Source organism: Protopterus annectens, chromosome 5.part0, assembly GCF_019279795.1.
Source record: "Protopterus annectens isolate FY-2018-M chromosome 5.part0, PAN1.0, whole genome shotgun sequence".
Classification (NCBI taxonomy): domain Eukaryota; kingdom Metazoa; phylum Chordata; order Ceratodontiformes; family Protopteridae; genus Protopterus; species Protopterus annectens.
The window spans coordinates 1385877170-1385895177 of NC_056735.1; the positions used below are offsets into that span (position 1 = coordinate 1385877170).

The following is an 18008-nucleotide window of genomic DNA, read 5'->3' on the forward strand; positions in this document are numbered from 1 at the left end:
CCATAGCCCATCTCAGCAGATGACCACTATCCCTCATCCCCCTGAAATTCCTCCTCCGACTCTCCTTCAGAGTTCAGAGCCGGAGCTTCTCGGAATGTTGACCGTGGGTGCACCGGAGCCGATACTTCCCCTGTCGGCTCCATCGTCTTCGACTCCGATTTCCTCCATGAGACCTTCCTTGGAGGGATCTGGTCGTCGGGTCTCCCTTGTCGGCTCCGAGGGGGCGAGTGGCATCGGACCCTTGTCCGACCCCGCTCTCCCTCTTGGAGCTTCGGCATTGGTGAGCTTGGCACCGACATCGGCCTCGGAGCCTTCTCTTTCGGTGGGACCAGGGATTCCTGACTCTTTGGAGCGGGAGTCTTCTGGCCTCCCTGGGAGGGGAGCCTTTGAGGTGATGAGGAGTGTTCTAGCCCCGGAGCTGAGTCAACAGTCAATTCCATTAGCTCCTCCCTCTTCGGTGCCTGTTGATGTCTCTTGCCATTCTCTTGCTCTCGGACCCAGAGATCCATCGCCCCAGGTTTCCCCATTGGGAAGAACTTCCTCTTCCGAGGTTTCTCCTGATCCTTCCGGAGAACCCCCGCGTAAGAGGACGTGCAAGAGGAAGCACACAGACTCCCCCGAGTCTATGACATCAGATACAGACTTAGATGAGTCGGAGGGTTCCCCATGGTCCCCCTCTGAGGATGACTCCTTTTCAGACATCCTGGAACTCCTTAAGCAGAGGGGGAACTGGCCTTCCATTAACCCCTCCGAGGATGAGTCGGTATACCTGGAGGCTTTTGGATCTCGACCCTCCACCTCCTGGGTGTTTCCGCCTTTCGACCCGCTCATGCAAGTGGTGGCTCGACAGGCGTGGTTGGCCCTGGATTCTGTGGAACCAGTCCCCAGGAGGCCTTCTAAATTCATCACGGCCCCCGCAGACAAACAGTTTCTCACCAAGGGTGTCCCTGTTGATGCCATGGTGGTGGCGGCTGCCACCAAGAAGGAACTTGCTGATCCTTCTGTACCTGTCCATCCTCCTAACAAGGACTCTAGGACCATGGATAGGTACGGTAAGTGGATGTTTTCTTCAGCGACCTTTGCTATGTGCTCGCTGAACTATCTCTGTCACTTTACCCGGCTTCAGAGAGACATTCTCAAGGAACTAGGTGAGGTCATTCAGGATCTGTCAGCTGCTGGGGCTCAAGAAAAGATTGCCTCACAGCTCGGAATCCTAAATTCTATAACTAACTCCTCCATGCGGCTCATTTCTTATGCAGCCGATGGGGCGAGTAGAGCCGCAGGCACAGGAGTGGCACTTAGGCGTCAGTCCTGGATGCGGCTTTGTAATTTCGCGGGCCCCTTTAAGGCGTCCTTCACTAATACTCCCTTCGATGGTTCGGCTTTGTTCGGGCCTCAGGTGAAGGACACATTGACCAGGTGTGAGCAAGATGGCAAGACCCTTTCTGCCGTAGGAGTCCATTTCTCCACCCCTTCAAGACCCTATCCCAAAGGGCAGAAGGGAGGGGAAATGTGGTTCCGTAAATCTCAGGGAGTCACGCCGGATGCACATGGTCAGTTTACCCCCAGAGGCAGAGGGGGTAATAACAACAGATGCCGCCCTAGGGGCAGAGGGGCTCCGCAGAATCAGGGCAGCAGAGAGCCTCTCTCTGATAAACCCTTCCAGCACCCCTGAGGTGTTGCCCGACTGTCCACCCTTGGAGGCAGTCGGGGGAAGATTGTCGCTGTACCCAACAGCCTGGCGTTCCCTTTCTCAAGACAAATGGGTACAGTCGATCATATCCGAGGGTTACAATATCCCTTTCGTGAGATATCCTGCTCCTCATCAATCCCTCCCGGATGTTTCACCCGGTCTAAGGGAGTTGGCAAAGGTGGAGGTATCAAAGCTCCTAGCAAAAAGAGCCATCCAACTAGTATCAGCAGACCAGGTAGGATTCGGAATCTACTCAAGATTCTTTTTAGTTCCCAAAAAGACGGGAGATTGGAGACCAATTTTAGACCTCAGCAAACTAAACAAGTTTGTCAAGAAGGCAAGGTTCCGGATGGTCACACTTCAGTCCATTCTACCCTTTTTGGGCAAGGACAACTGGATGTGCTCAATAGACCTTCAGGATGCGTACTATCACATAAAAATTCACAGGCGCTCCAGAAGGTTTCTCCGCTTCCGGCTGGGGACCAGTCATTTTCAATTCAGAGCCCTGCCCTTTGGTCTCACTACAGCCCCCAGAGTGTTTACCAAATGCATGGCAGTGGTCACGGCTCACCTGAAATGTCAAGGATTCCAGGTGTTTCCGTATCTAGACGACTGGCTCCTCTCTGCCACCACCAGGCATCAACTTCTCAAGGCCAGGAACTACACTCTTCACATCTGCAACCAGTTAGGGATCTCTATAAACTTCGAAAAATCTTCATTGTCTCCTTGCCAATCTATTACCTTTATAGGCGCAGAATTAGACACTGTCGGGATGTCAGCAAGACTAACAAACCAAAGAATTCTGGACATCCAAAAGTATGTTCAGATCATACTACTCAGCAGAAAGATCAGGGCCAGATTTGTCCTGAAGGTGCTAGGTCTTATGGCTGCGGCCATCGTACTGCTTCCTTTAGCTCGCTTCCACATGCGTCTTCTGCAGTGGATGTTGTTCACCCAATGGTCATTCCAGCAGCTTCCCATGTGCCACGAGATCTTCGTGACGCAATCCTGCAAGAGTCACCTAACCTGGTGGATGTCTTCTCCACAACTCCATCAGGGCCGACTGTTTGTTCCCCCAGTTCCGGTTGCCACAATCACTTCGGATGCCTCTCTGATCGGGTGGGGTGGGGCATTATCAGGGCAGGATGGTCCATGGGACTTGGCAACCCATAGAATACCATCTGCACATAAATGTCCTAGAGATGAGAGCGGTGCTTTTAACATTGCAAGCCCTCAGCGACTTTCTTCCTTTAGGGACTATTGCAGTTCAGACGGACAACATGTCCGTAGTCTGGTATATCAACAAACAGGGCGGGACCAAGTCCTATCCACTGTGTCAAGAAGCTCTCAGACTTTGGCAATGGGCAATCTCCTCTCATCGGTTTCTGATAGCAACGCATATCCCCGGGAAATCCAACCTCTTAGCGGACAGACTGAGCAGAGCTATTCTCATGCCACACGAGTGGCCTCTCAAACAATCAGTAGTGGACGGGATTTTTCAGAAGTGGGGCGTCCCTTGCTGCGACCTTTTTGCTACACCCCAAAACAGCAAATGCCCAGACTTCTTCTCCCTCTTTCCACTACCAGGCCATCCCCCCAGAGACGCTCTAACCCAGGATTGGCCCCGGGGACTTCTTTATGCCTTTCCTCCATTCCCACTGATACCTCAAGTGATTCAGAAAGCTACCGTCTTGAGAGCCAAATTGATTCTCATTGCCCCTTACTGGCCTCAACAAATTTGGTTTCCGTCCCTACATCGTCATCTCTTGGTTCAGCCTTGGCATCTGGATCCAATTCCAGATCTTCTGACCCACCATTCGGGTCATCTGCACCAGGCCATTCATTCTCTCAACCTCACTGCTTGGTTGCTCCACTTCCTTCCTTAGCCAGGCTTCCTATGATTTCTAATCCCGTGCGAGATATCATAGTAGCTTCTCTAAAGTCCTCTACCAGAAGGATTTATGCTAGTAAATGGCAGCGTTTTTCCTTCTGGGCAAAGTCTAGGGACATAGATCCCTTTACTGCTCCAGTGCAGTCAGTCTTGGACTTCCTAGCTGAGATTTTTCAGTCGGGTTCTTCTTCCTCGACAGTTAAGGTTCAGCTGGCAGCGATCTCAAATTTTCATGTTGGCTTAGCGGATCAAAACATAATGTCTCACAACCTTTGCAAAGCCTTTCTTAGAGGGATCTTTCTGCTGAAACCCAATGGGACCTGAATTTAATGCTGGCATCCTTGATTCTGCCCCCCTTTGAACCGGCTGCTACATGCTCATTAAAATTTCTTTCCTGGAAGACAATTTTTCTGGTTGCTGTTACTTCAGCCAGGAGGGTGTCTGAACTTCACGCTCTCTGTGTCCGTCCCCCATACTTGGTTTTCCACAAAGATAGAGTGTCTTTAAGAACTAATCCATCTTTTTTGCCCAAGGTTGCTTCCCAGATGAATATTAACCAATCTATTGAATTGCCAGTTTTTTTCCCTAATTATTCTGACAGAGCGGAACAGAAACTTCATTGTTTGGATGTCCATCGCCAACTCAGATATTACTTGGACAGAACTAAACAATTCAGAAAATCTGATCAACTGTTTCTTTCTTATGCAGAAAACAGGAAGGGTCTTCTGGTCTCCAAGGTGACCTTATCCAGATGGCTGTCTTCTATCATTTCTCATGTTTATCTCCTTAGGGGCAAGCAACTGCCCTCGAAACCAAACGCACATTCTACCAGGCACCTAGCCACTTCCACAGCATTTCAGGATAGGCTACCTATTGACACCATTTGTGCGGCAGCCACTTGGGCCACTCCTCACACCTTTGTCTCTCATTACAAATTGGACTTGGCCTCCAGGGACAGGGCTAGGTTTGGTTCCATAGTTCTCAAGAGTCTGTTCCATTGAGCCACCCAGGATAGAGGTGCTAGGGACGCGGTCCCATCCAGCAAGAATGAAGGCGAGTTTGACAACTTAACATTAAGAAGTTATGTACCTACCATAACGTTCCATGTTAGTTGTCTTCTCTCGCTTCTTTCTTGGCCCCTCCCTCCTTCCCCCTAGCCTGGACAGACCTTGAAGTTGTACTCTTCGCTGGGTACAGTTCATTCTTTCTATGGACCCCCAGTAGGAAGTGTCACTAGTCTCTAGTGGTTATTTGCTTTGTTTTCTTTCCACATTTAGTTCCTCTTCTTCCTTTCTGGGAAGAAGGTTACTGGCAGGGTTTTTTCATAGCTACCAAATGAGATCTGGGGTAGTCACGCCTTGCATCATGGGATAGAGGGTTGCCTCGAGCTGGTAAAATTAGCTCTCGAGCTTAGCAAATGCCGAGTCGGAGCCGAGGATCGGCTCCGAACCCATCCAGCAAGAAAGAAGGCGAGAGAAGACAACTAACATGGAACATTATGGTAGGTACATAACTTTTTATTCTTGACTTTGATCCGTTGTTTCCCACTTATTTTTGTATTTGTATAGGATTTTTAAGCAAAAAGCTGAGAAGTGTTCTGCAGTCTGTTTGACAGTGGCAAGTGCCTTACCAGATTTTAGTGCCAGTAAAATATTTCATATACTGTTTTTTTGCAACTAATTATAATGGAGAAAATCTAGCTCTGTGTGCTTCAAAGAATTATGACCAAGTCACCAATCATAACCATTTATTATGTGTTCTCACCATGGATGCCTAGATTCCCCTGTTGAGTTTTGCTGAGAGGGTGATCTTCTTGGCATTAATGCCTCGAACACATAATAAGCTGGTTATGGTCAGACACCTGATCATAACCCTATGCTTGGTTGTTGTGATGGGCAAATATTAAAAAAGATGAAAAAGGCCAATACAATAGATGCATGGCCTCCAGAGGAAATGCGCCGCTAGCAGATGCAAATGTAATATCTGACCTGTAACTCATATACTCACTTGTTAGTGATGCCTACTTGATGTTTCTTTTTTAACATCTTTATTGAAATATCACTTATCTTTATTGAATTATCACTTAAGACACAAGCAAACAAAGCAAACATACATTTGTATAAAAGAAAACAAACCATATTAGTATGTTCCTAATTACAAACATTATACATCACATATGTTTTTTGTATAACTATTATTAATCCAACATTACATAAATTGTTCACATCCTGCCTTGTCTTAAATTTCACTCTTCCTCCAAAACATTATTCTGTGTTTATTGTTTCCACAGTTTTTTTCTATGTGGTTTGCTCCTACCCTTTTGTAACAATGCCACGTCCAGTTATTATATCTCTATTACAATATTCAATACTTCAGATATAGTTGGTTTAGACTTTTATTTACATTTTTTAATATTTTATTTGACAGCCACTAGTATTAATTTAGCAAGGCCTTACTAGGTCTAGACAATTCAAATTTTTGTATCCCAGCTCAAAAAAATAATGTCCTTAGTTACAGTCATTTACTCACCCAATATTTCTGACAGAGGACTCTGTACAGAATTTTCAAAGTCTGCCAACACATTACACTCCCAAAATATATATTCCCAGTTACCCCTTTCTTCCTCATCACACCTCCAATTTTTGCTATCTACCTTTGGAATCTGCTTGGAATATAAAAACACCTATGCAAATGCTTCCAAGCAAAAATCCTAAATCTTCTAGACCTTGTTGTATATTTGGGAGCCAAACTTATATCCTCCCATTCTTTCCTTGTGAATTGCTTATACAGTTTCTCTTCCCAATATTTTCTAACCTCCTCTGATTGATTCCTATATTTATTCTGCAAAATTTTATTTGCCGTATTAATTATCCCTTTTTAACAGCAACATTTGTTCTAGATTCATCTAAAAACCCCACCAGAGCAGGTCTTTCACTTAAAATTCCCCTATCCATTCTCTTTGCACATACTCTGATATCGATCTTTAAGAGCGAAGGCAGTCTCTAGACTGCAGTTCAAATGTCTTCTTGACCTTTGCTATTCTGTTACCTTTCCTTCTCTATTTTCTTCCAGTACCTTGGTTCCTTTGCCAGTTTTTTTCCAATAAATTCCAGCCCTCTCTTGCCTATTTTATGTACCCCTAATTACAGTTAACCCTGTTGTCATTCTCATGTTGACTTAGTTCTTAGCATACTTCCTGCTACTTTATGAATATAATATTCTGTATGCCTGTTGTTATTCTCCTTAAGTATCTGCATACAAAATTCCACTCTGTCCTTATTTCCTGAATCCCACCCCCATTTCACCATCATCCCTTTCCACTTTGAATTTTAGCTTATTGCTTATGTTATGTATATGAGCCTTAATTGCATACCTCTAAAATATCCATTTAAATCAGGTAATCCTAAACCAGTTTGTTCTGTTGGATCAGCACCCTTGTCCTCTTCCCCTCTCAGATAAATTGCTTCAACTCTTTATTAGTTATTGTCTACTACTTTTCCACTGGTTGATAAAAATATTCATGACCTGTATATAAAACTGAAGAGAGTTAAAACATTTTCACTGCTTATATCTTGCTATGCATATCCATAAACAAGAGTTTCCAGTTTTTCATTTTTTGTATTATCTTGTATTTAGTCTCTTCCCACATATCATTAGCTGCCATATCCAAATCATTTTTAATCCATATTCCTATATACTTCATTTTATTGTGACCCATAAATAGTAGGTATATAGTTTACAACTATAGTCTTTGCTTTATCTTCATTAATTGTATATCCTGAAAGGACATGATACTGTCTTGAGATGTTCCACAACACTGAGATGTCCTTTTCTGGTTTATCAGATACAAAATATTATTGACTGGAAATAAAGCCAACTTTTCTTGATTACCATACCAATTATATCCTTGAATTTCTGGGCCCCTTATTTTCTTTGCCAATAATTCTAAATATAAAGCAAATAAAAAAAAAGGAAAGATGATACCCGCCTAGTTCCTTTGTTCACACACAACTTGTCAGAGAGGAATCCTCCCACTTTACATTTTGCCTCCAATCCCTTATATTTCTTCCTAATTAACTTTATTATTGTATCAGGGAATGAAAATGCTTCCATCTTCCTACTCATAAAATCCCAGCTTACTCTGTTGAGTGCATTCCCTGCATCAAGACCCACCACAAAATCAGTATTTTCTTATACTCCGTTTTCCTCTTGGTCACCATTGTTCTATTAATGTTGTCAAATGTTTGCCTCCCCTCCATAAAACCACACTGATCTATACCTATCCATTTTTCCAACAACTTTGCTTTTCGTTTAGCTATTATAGACATAAACACTTTATAATCATGGCTTAAAATTGAAATGAGCGTATATGAAGCTGGGTCTGATGGGTCTTTACAGTCTTTAGGTATTATAATCACCACAGTTTTCTTGCAGAATGTTGGTGCTTCCACTCCTTTTAAAACACTTTTAAACAAAACCTTCCAGATCTTTATCACTTTATTCCCTCCTAGCTTCCAAACTTCAACAGGAATATCATATTTTCCTTGAGACTTTCCAGCAGGTACATTGTATGATACCCCTTTTATCTCATCTCCTCCTATCTTAATTAATTGTTGACCCTTGTCTACCTCTAACTTTGGCATACTTGAGTCTTCCTTAATTATTTACATTTTTGCTGTTTCTTGATTTCTACACTTTTTTCATAAAATTTCCAAAACATTTATAATACTCCTACATGATCTGTGGTTATTTTTCTTGAAACAGGCTCACTAAGTTTGGGGACAACCTTTTCTACTTTCTGTTGCCTAAATCATTGTACTAAAAGTTTTTGTGATCTGAGGTTAATATAAAAAAATGCTTATCAGCAGTCTTTCTAAACTCATGCATATTATCCAGATACTCCATTATTTTCTCTTTTGGACTTTGCAGTTACACGTCTTCTTGTTCTGTGAGATTCCCCTTATTCTGCAATACTTTAACCTTTGTCAGCCCCTCTAAATAATTTCTGTTACTTCTTAACCATACCTTTCTCTTTTATTTCTACCCTGTTTTTAAACTCCATGTTTATTTCATCCCACTCACTAGCTATAACTTCTGATGAAATTTCTATCTTCCCTAATAACTCCAGAATAATTTCCACTACCCGTTCTTTAAATTCCTCTTTTTTAACAGGTAGGTAGAAAGGTGCCAGTGTCTCATTTTTACTTCATTGCCCAGCATTTTTATCTTAGTTGTTATTGGTGCATAATCTGAAATAGTCATTGAATATGTGTCAAAGCTTTCAGTTAAATGTTCATTTTCCTGTGAAATATAATTTGTAAATTTTCTTTGAGTTCCTACTACTGCATTCACATCTTTCATACCAAATATTTTCATAAATTACTTCAGAAATATACCCTCTTTTGTTATATTTTCCCTTATAGGTTCCCCAGATACATTGTTGCAAATCAAATTTTAGTCCCACATATAAGTAATATTCCCTGCTGAAAGCTGATTATTTTTCCTAAAAAATTCTTAAGTTCCATGATAGCAGTTTTAAGTGGAATATAAATAAATGTTAACATAATCCTCCACATTTGGTAGTAGCCCCTTACTACTAGAAATCTACCATTATTATCTTTTTTGCTTCTTCTACCACTATTGAAGGTCCTCTAGCAATTAGTATAAGTACTCCCCTCTTTCTTTCCCCTGATACTCTGCTGAATATCCATCCTGAAATCCTTTTTTTATCAAATTCACACTTTCAATTATTTCCAAATGCGCCTCCTGTAGCATTGCTATTTGCATTCTTCATTTCTTTATATAATTCAATACTCTTTTCTTTTTGCCTATGCATATGAGGCCATTAATTTTCCAAAATAATATGGATATTGTAGCCATTATGATAAGAAGTTATTATTCTCACCTATTACATTTGACAGCTTTTTCAAATATCTATTTCTAGATATTGTGTTACATGCACCTAGAGATGTTTGGCAGGTTGATCTTTTATTCAGTTGTTTCTTGTCATCTCCTTTTGAACTTATGTCACATTTTCCAAGACTTTAAATCCTCAAACAAAAAACAAAAAACAAAACAAAAAAAAAAAAAAAAAAATCAAACACAGCCTGTAGAACACCACCATAACCTTTTATCTTAAAACAAACACACTAAACTATATATATCTTCAAATAATGAAGTTTAACCAACCTGATAAAAGCAATTGTCCCACATCAACAGCTGCACACATAGGCATTACCTAACCTAAAATTAAGGTTATCATTGCTAAGACGTGTTATAGCCCATGTTCCTACCTATACAAATTGCTGTCTGTTCTTGTCTTATCTTTATTCACCTCCCAGATGTGAAAAACAACCATTATGCCTTTATAAAAAAATGAACTCCTAGCCTTAAAAAAGTTATCTGGCTTTTATTATGTACTAGTGTAGTCATCCTGTCTGCCTGGAAACATAAGAACAACATGTACAGCTGCCCTGCAGACTTCTCAACTCACACTGAACATTTATTTGCCAAAGGGAAACTTTTCATTATATTCAGTGTTCTCTTATTTGCTTGCTTACACAAATTATTAGATTAAGCCAAAGGCCTTAATCCAAACATTTTCCTATGGAAAAGTAAGAGAAAACATCAAGTCTACATATATTGTAATCTATGCATGTTTCTCCCACCTCCCCCCACCTAAACAGCCCAAGATTACAGCATATGAACTTAAAAGTGGCAGGGCTAGCCACTTGGTGGTGTAAACCCTGGCTGTAGATGATTGCCACTTTTGAGGTGACACCCTGACCCCATGTGCAAACATGGGAAAAAAAGGGGTTGTGGATGGATGGATGCTCTTGTCCAGCCTTTCTTCTCTTTTTGTATTGTAATGCCTACATTTCTTAAAACTAAAAAAGAAGAAAAAAGATACTTGTTTACTTTAGAATCTTTGTCACATACAGCAATAACTGAAAATGCAATGCTGTATAGCATGCAATTTATATCATGAAATGTTTATACAAATACTGTTAAGAACAAAAACTGTTTTACTTACAGTTACTTTTTTCCTTTCCTTCATAACCATTAATGACATGAAGTTGGGGTATATACTTTTCAATCCCTCACAAGTTTAAAAAAGTCAACACAAGTCCAATCTTTCCACTTTTCTTGTAAAGCAATATTTCAGTAAAGTGATTGATGCTTTATAATCTCACATTTATTCACTAATTTCAGTGTTGCTGTTCTTCTGCCTATTTATCTCTAGCTCCTAATGCCAGACTCTGGTTCAAGTCCAAGGTGCTCCCAATTCTTCTAATTAACTCCTGTGTTTTTTTTCTGTCTCAAATGCATTTTTCTCTTGGAACATTGGAACATTGGAAAAGGTTTCACTGACAAAGTCTCTCTCTGAGTTTTATTATCAGAAGAATAAGAAGCAGAATCCCCTTCTGTTTGATGGATCACTTTTTGTTGGACAAACCTTTGTATTTCCTCCTTAGGCTGTTCTGCATCAAAAAAATGAATTTGATCCTTCAGGAAAAAAATATTCTGAAAACAGCTGGATACAGCAGCTTGAATGTTAGACCTGCCTGTCAACATTTCCTGATTACTGGGATACATTTGCTTCTCTTCTGCCTGGTATACAGTGAATAATCATTTCCCACAAGCACTCTACTGTCTCCAGTTTTTAATACTTTGTCCTTCTACCATAGTTTTGTCAGGATCTACTCTTTGTGCTGATACTTTACAAATACAGGTTTTGGCTGCTTTCTCATGGCAATATTTGGAGCATACACACATTGTGCCCTTTCAGTTAACCATTCTTGGTGTGGCTTAACAGTCCAGTTGCATATACATGAGTTCACAAAACTAATAGAGTCTTTCCCCTCCAGTTTTTCTGATACAGCAGAAAATCTCAGGTTTTCCCTGTGTGCTCTCCCCTCTAACTCTTCTGTTTTGAAAACAGCTATTCTTGAACAGTTTCAGACAGCCTATTCTTCATTTTAACCTCTGTGTTTTGCAGTTTTATCAGTTCATCTGAATAGCTGTTTAAAGCTTATTTCATATTTAATAGCCTTTTGTTATTTAAGTTGATGTATTCTTTTAATGCTTTGTTTATTTTAATAATCTCTGAGCACATTTGATTTATTTTCCTCTAGGTTACTGGAAGCCATGTCTTGCACCAAAGATGGAGCTTGAACTGCTTTTTGCTGAACAGCTGCAGGATTTTTCCCAGTCAGTGTTTTCTCTTCACCTTTTCCAGATGATTTTCTTTCAGGCTCTCTATGTTTCTTCTTTGCTGGCATCCAGGCAGTGTCATTACTGGCCAGTAACTGAATTTACTAAAACTAGTAGAGTTACTGGCACTTATCTCTCAGTTTCTTTTTTTCACACTGGGAGAGCTGAAACGAAGCTGTTGATCAGTGTGCATCCATTTTGGAAGTCCTGCCTACTTGATGTTTCTGGTGAAATTTATGTTCCTTGGTACCTAATGTCCATCTGGATCCCAAACCCTTCACTGTTCAAAATATTACTTTGAGTCATTACAGGTCTGAGTATTCTGCATTAATTTAGTGATTAGGACTACGCAACACTTTCTTAAAAATCCTGTTTTCTTCTATTAATGTAGAACAATGCCACAATCTTATCACTGATTTCCCTTTCCCATATCTAAAATTTCAAGATACTGCTCCTTGGAGTATTTATTTAGGATTAGGATATCATGATTTTAAGATTATCATTTTTTATGGTGAATACTTTTGATTTCACATATGTAGTTGTATATTTTTTTCTTGTTTGATCTAAAACTTCAAAATTTCTTTAGTTTAAATAATTATTGTTTAAATGCTGAAAAGTATCAGGCCATCTCAGGTTGCTGGTAGAGGCACTGTAGAAAAAACAATCTACTTTGTACTTTACAAAGATGATGCATGTGTGTAGTTTTCTTCTAATTATGGAAAATATGTTGCTATGAAGAATCAGTTTTCCATCCATTCTAATTATTTGATTGTTGATTACAAAACACTGAAGTTGGAGTTATTAAACTTATGCATAAAATCAAGAGTAAAGCCTGTAACTTTCAAGTTGTAATAGTTTTCACTTACGTTTATGTGAACTATCCACAGATGCGAGCAAAACCACCATACTTACCCCCATTTGAGCCTGACTCTGTTGGACCTATTTTTGGTAAATATGACATGAGCAATGAGAAACTGGCTGAGAATAGGAAACGTGCCGTTGAAGCATTCAAGCACCAACTACAGGCAGCAGCAGACAGGAGAAAAAATGCCATTCTCCATCAACTGACAGAACAGAAGAAAGAACAGGAAATGCTAGATCAGTGCAAAAATGAGTAAGTGCTCAGTATGTCATCTGTATTTTGTTAACTCAATACACTGATAACTACCTATGTGAACAGAAATATCTAAATCTGAAGCTGATATCAGTGCTTTCACTGATTGACATAACTTTGATTGTCTACTTATAGCATAACACACAAAACTATTTGTAGCCAGGATGCACTACAGTAACTGAACAGTGGGCTTTACAAATGAAGCAGCAAGCTGAAGAGATCCATTTCAAGTGACTGTTAAGTCTATGCTCACTGCATTATTCTGTGCCTTGTATTATATTGCTAATTACTGTGCTGCATGATAGCAGTGCACTCTATACTCATACAGTCAAAACATTAGCAGTACCACATTAGCCTTTGTCTTCACAGTGTTTCAAATGTATTTCTGTTGCATTACATTAACTCAATATCAAATGGAGACTATAGGCCTTCTACCTCCCATCCATCTTTGCTGTCTCACTTTTCCTTTTTTGTCCTGTCTCGTTGTTTTGACCATTTTAGTGGATTTTCTCTCCACCACCCATTCCAGTAGTTCATTCCATGTGTTCATAACTCTCTCTCTATGGAGACATACTTTTGGAGAGACAGACTTTATTTAGACCCTTTAGTCTGCTGTCTATGCCTTTTCCCTCCCCTCTCTGTCATTCCTGTTTGTAGTGACCCTTTTACATCTCCCTGGCATGATTGTATGCAACAATATAATCTCCTCCCCATTTCTTCTAGTCGAAAGTAAAAATAACTAATGTTCTTCGTATTGATCAACTGTAGTAGTCTAATCTATATGAGTTACATTCTGCATAGGATATAACAGCTGGCCAGCTTCCAAAGCTTCAGGGCACTATCCACTCATCCAAACCATTAGTCAGCTCGAGCTGAGATAATTAAAGGTCAGGTTTGGGTGCCAAGCCCTTCATAGCTTTCCTGTTACCAAAGATAGCATTCCTGTGCAGGCTTTCAAGGATCAACAGTCAGCTTGTGTTGTTTTATTGCTAGGCAGATAAGTTCTCTTTGGGGTGAAACATTCCATGTATTATTTTCAATGTTTAAATTTACTTTCCTGTTTGAGAAAGTACTTTCTAATCTAGAAGTATGTGTTTTTATTGACCTGTCAGATGACTTTGTTATCCTTTTAAATGGGAGAGCACTTTTGTGTTTGCCAGTTTAAAAGTTGTTTTAAACAGTCAAAAACATTTTTCCTGCAGAGAAACTGTGTTTAAATAATTTATTGTGGCTGGTAAGGTGTATTAAAGTACTTTTTGTTATGTTTTTATTGGGAAAAGTGACTTAATGCTACTTTTGAATTTTTACTTGCTTGTGCTCCTTAGCTTCCCTGCCAAAGAGACACTAATTTGGCTTCACAATGTAACATACTGTCACTCCCTCGGCAGTATGTTAATGGCAAAAGGCCGAAGTACCAGGAGAATAAACATGTTTTATGCCTGACTTTGTTTTGTATTTTTGATATATTTTGTAGTTTTGTGTTTATACTGCCATTCCCATCAGCTATAAAAAGAAAAAAGTTAACTAAACAGCCTTTGTTACCACAGCAGGCTAGCAATTTGCCCCAGCCACAGGTGGGTGACTCTACTGTGGCCAAAGCTGGTTCCTCAGACCACTCATCTTTTTCCCCTGGATCCTTCTGGTGTTACCCTTACAACCAGAATGGATGGGAAGTTAGCCACACCATGTGCAGCTGTTTGGGTTCCCTTAGTGGGCATGGGAGAGCCACTTTTGTTGGTGTTGGGTGAAAGAACATGGAAGTTGACACTGCTTAAACAAAATGTTGTTCCTGTCCCCGAGAAGCTTTTGCAGCCATTAGAAATCCTGTTTGCCCTAGTTTTCCTGTCAATAAGAGACAAAAAACTGAGCATATATCTTCTCCTGCTGTAGTTTCTCTGGAGATAATAGTTTATTAAGTCTGGCTCAGGATCTTATAAGGCTATTGACTCTTCATATCAGGCAATTTCTGGTAAGAGAAAAAGGAATTCCTCTTTTCCTCAAGAGATTCAAAAAATTGAATCTGGAGAGGAATGCAATTGTACAGATAAAGTTTTTTCCTCCTCAGAATTCTGATTCAGACTTAGAGGAGAAGATTGATATCTGAATCTCCCTGTCAAGGATTGTTTCTCTGAGATTATTTCCAGAATATGCAAGTGTTTTGAGTGGGAGAACTCTGAAGTTTATCAGTCTCTCAGAAAATATGATGAAATGTTAAACTAGAATTCCCAGAACCTTCTGCCATGCCCCCACTGCTGCCAGCAATGGAGAATACATTTGTCACAGCTTGTGGTTTCCATGATAGCCAACCTGCTGCACATAAAAAACTAGACAGAATTACAAAGTTCATCAGTCTTTCAAATTTTTGTACACTCATCTCAAACCTGACCCAGCAACTATAGCTTTAGTCAAGCCAGCTGCTGCCAAGCATTTTATTAACTTTAATTCTTCCCCTTCTGACAAGGATGGTAAAACAACTGATAAGTTTGAGAAAAAGAGTATGCTTCTGCACCTTTAAATTTTAGAATTATACATTGACAGGTTTGTGTGTTAAAGTTTATTTTAATTTTGAAAGTATGATGCATGCTTTTTTCTGCAATTCCTTCCTGTGAGGAAAAAATTGTGTGGTTTGGGTTCTTGTGTTTATGACTCTGTAGAAATTACAACCAGGGCTGTTGACACTGGTACTATATTGAAGAGATTTGCTTGGATGCATTCTCAAAACCTCCCACAGGATGTAAAAAATGAGATTTTAAATTCACTTTTGGATACAGATTTAGTTTTTGGTCCACCTGCTGCAATGTAATGAGAATGGTAAGCTGATAAAGGCAATCCCTTTGATCTTTCAGGCCTACAACAGTCCAGGCAAAATGCTGGTAAGAAGATATTTAAAAAACAATGACAGGGAGGCTCCAAAAAGAAAGCAGGGACTCCCTAAAAGAACAGTCAAATAAGTCAGAATAACAATGTAAGGGACCTTGTCCATGCTTCCTACCCTGTCAGTCCATTATCACTTCCAGAAAGTCTGAATGTCTGTTTCTGTCTTTGATACCAGATTGTTTAAGACAACTGGGTTCTGAGAGTGATTCAGCAGTGCTACAGATGACAGTGGAGAGAAATCCCTCTTTTCCTCTGAATTATTCCACATCCACCCGACCAAACCCTTCTCTTCGCAGCTGTCCTACAGCATATGCATTTTCAGTGAGTAATAGAACAAATCCTCCTACCTAGTTGGGAAGAGACTTTTATTCAAAAAAGTTTCTGGTGCTAAAGAAAAATAAAATGCCTGGAGATCAGTTCTGGACCTTTTTTTTCCTAAACCAGATCTGGGTCAGGGTTTGCTAGACCCATCCTTTAGGGGCTCCTGAATCCTTCTCCTTCCAACTCCCAGTAGTTCTAAGCTATGGTAATCTACTCTTATAGCTTAGGGTACTGCAGCAGTGCTCATTATGAAGAACATAGTACTGTTGTGTAAGTAAACTTACCATAACAGTAGATGTTCAAATGATCACTGCTGCAGTAGCTGCTCCTGTCCCCCCTTTCTGTTTTGGTGTGGGTTTTTTTTAATGATAGGTATGGGCATTTATTTTTTGTTGTTCCTCCCGATGTCCTCCCAGGGCTCAGCATCTCTTTCTCAGTTGGCATGAAAGCTCTGAAGGGCTTGGTGCCCGAATATGTCTTTTTAGTCAGCTCTGCTCTTGCTGAGTAATGGTTTGGGCACGTGGAAGGTGCTCTAAAGCTTTGGAAGCTGGCTGACTTTCTATTATATCTTGTTATATCCCATGCAGGATAAAACCCATATTGCTTAGGCTAATGCATAAGTGATCATTCAAACAGCTACTGTTATGGTAAGTTTATGTACACAACTGTACTTTTTAAGTATAAATTGACATGAAATTTAACTTGTCTCCATAGTAAGAATGTGTTAAATGTTCATGAAACTTTAAAGAGTCTACTCTCAATAATGCAAAATTCAATAAACTTCTAGATGTTATGTGATCCTATCTCGCCTACATTCTGACTGATGGGTTCGGAGCCGATCCTCGGCTCCGACTCTGCACGCTTATGCCAAAGAGCGAAGTCTCTTATTGGCTGAGCTTACTATATCCCAGGATGCACCGCTACCAGTCCCCCAGATCTCGTTTGCCGCTAACAAGCAAAGACGTGGTCTCGAGCTGGCTGAGCTAAGTAGTGCTTTTTCACTTACTTTCCTGTCAGGAATTTTCTGAATCTTCAACAAAAAGCTGTTTTAACAGCTATCTTGTGTTTTTTGTGTTTGAGTGAGCATTTCTGTAGAGTTGTTGTGTAGTGAATGCGTTTTTTCTGACCAGAGGTCCCCTTTGAGTTTAAGGGCCTTCCCCTGTCAGTCCGTTGTTGTTTAGTCCCTTTTTATTTAAGGGTTTTTTTTTTGGACCCTTTGGTTATTCTTGTCCATTTGTGACTGCCTTTCTTTAAAAAAAAAAAAAAAAAAAAAAAGAGAGAAGAAATTTTTCTGTCATTGTTAGTGTCTTTGGTTTTGGCTAGTTACACTAAATTGGTTGCCATTATGTCACAGGCTCCTAGGCCTTCAGGATTTAAAAAGTGCACTAAGTGCAGTTTCAAGATGTCGATCACAGATGACCACTCTCTCTGTGTGTACTGTTTGGGCGCTAAACATTTGCAGGAGTCCTGTAGCGTGTGCCACGCGTTTTCCTCGAGGGTCCTCCAAGAGAGGAAAAATAAACTTATTTTAAAAGGCCTAATTAAACCCTCTTTTGAAGAGGCATTAGCTTCCTCTCCTTCTCCTGCTAAAAAGAAAAGGGCGTCGGCTCCGACCAGTCCGTCAGAACCGACCGCCAAAAAACATAGGCAGGCTTCTCCTTCGGCTCCACGGACTTCGGAGCCGAGGGCGGAATGGTCTGCCTCGATGCCTCCAGCCTCGACTCCTCTGGGTTCGGAGCCGACGTCTGGGGCATCGAGAGGCGGGTCATCTTCATCGGCTCCACTGATCTCGGAGCCGATGAAGGTTGTCCGCTCAGACACTTCCTCCTCGGCGCCGAAGCCCTCTTTGGCACCGATGGAAATTGGTTTGGACATTCCTTCGGCGCCGATAATTGTCG

General features: G+C 40.6%; 1 protein-coding gene across 1 annotated transcript in view; it reads left to right on the forward strand.

The window, feature by feature from the left end:
- Positions 1 to 18008, forward strand: part of CCDC81 (coiled-coil domain containing 81) — a 1631012-nt gene that overhangs the window by 1479199 nt on the left and 133805 nt on the right. The window contains exon 13 of the mRNA XM_044071201.1: positions 12686 to 12912. Coding sequence (XP_043927136.1) covers positions 12686 to 12912 — 227 coding nt within the window. The remainder of the gene's footprint in view (positions 1 to 12685; positions 12913 to 18008) is intronic.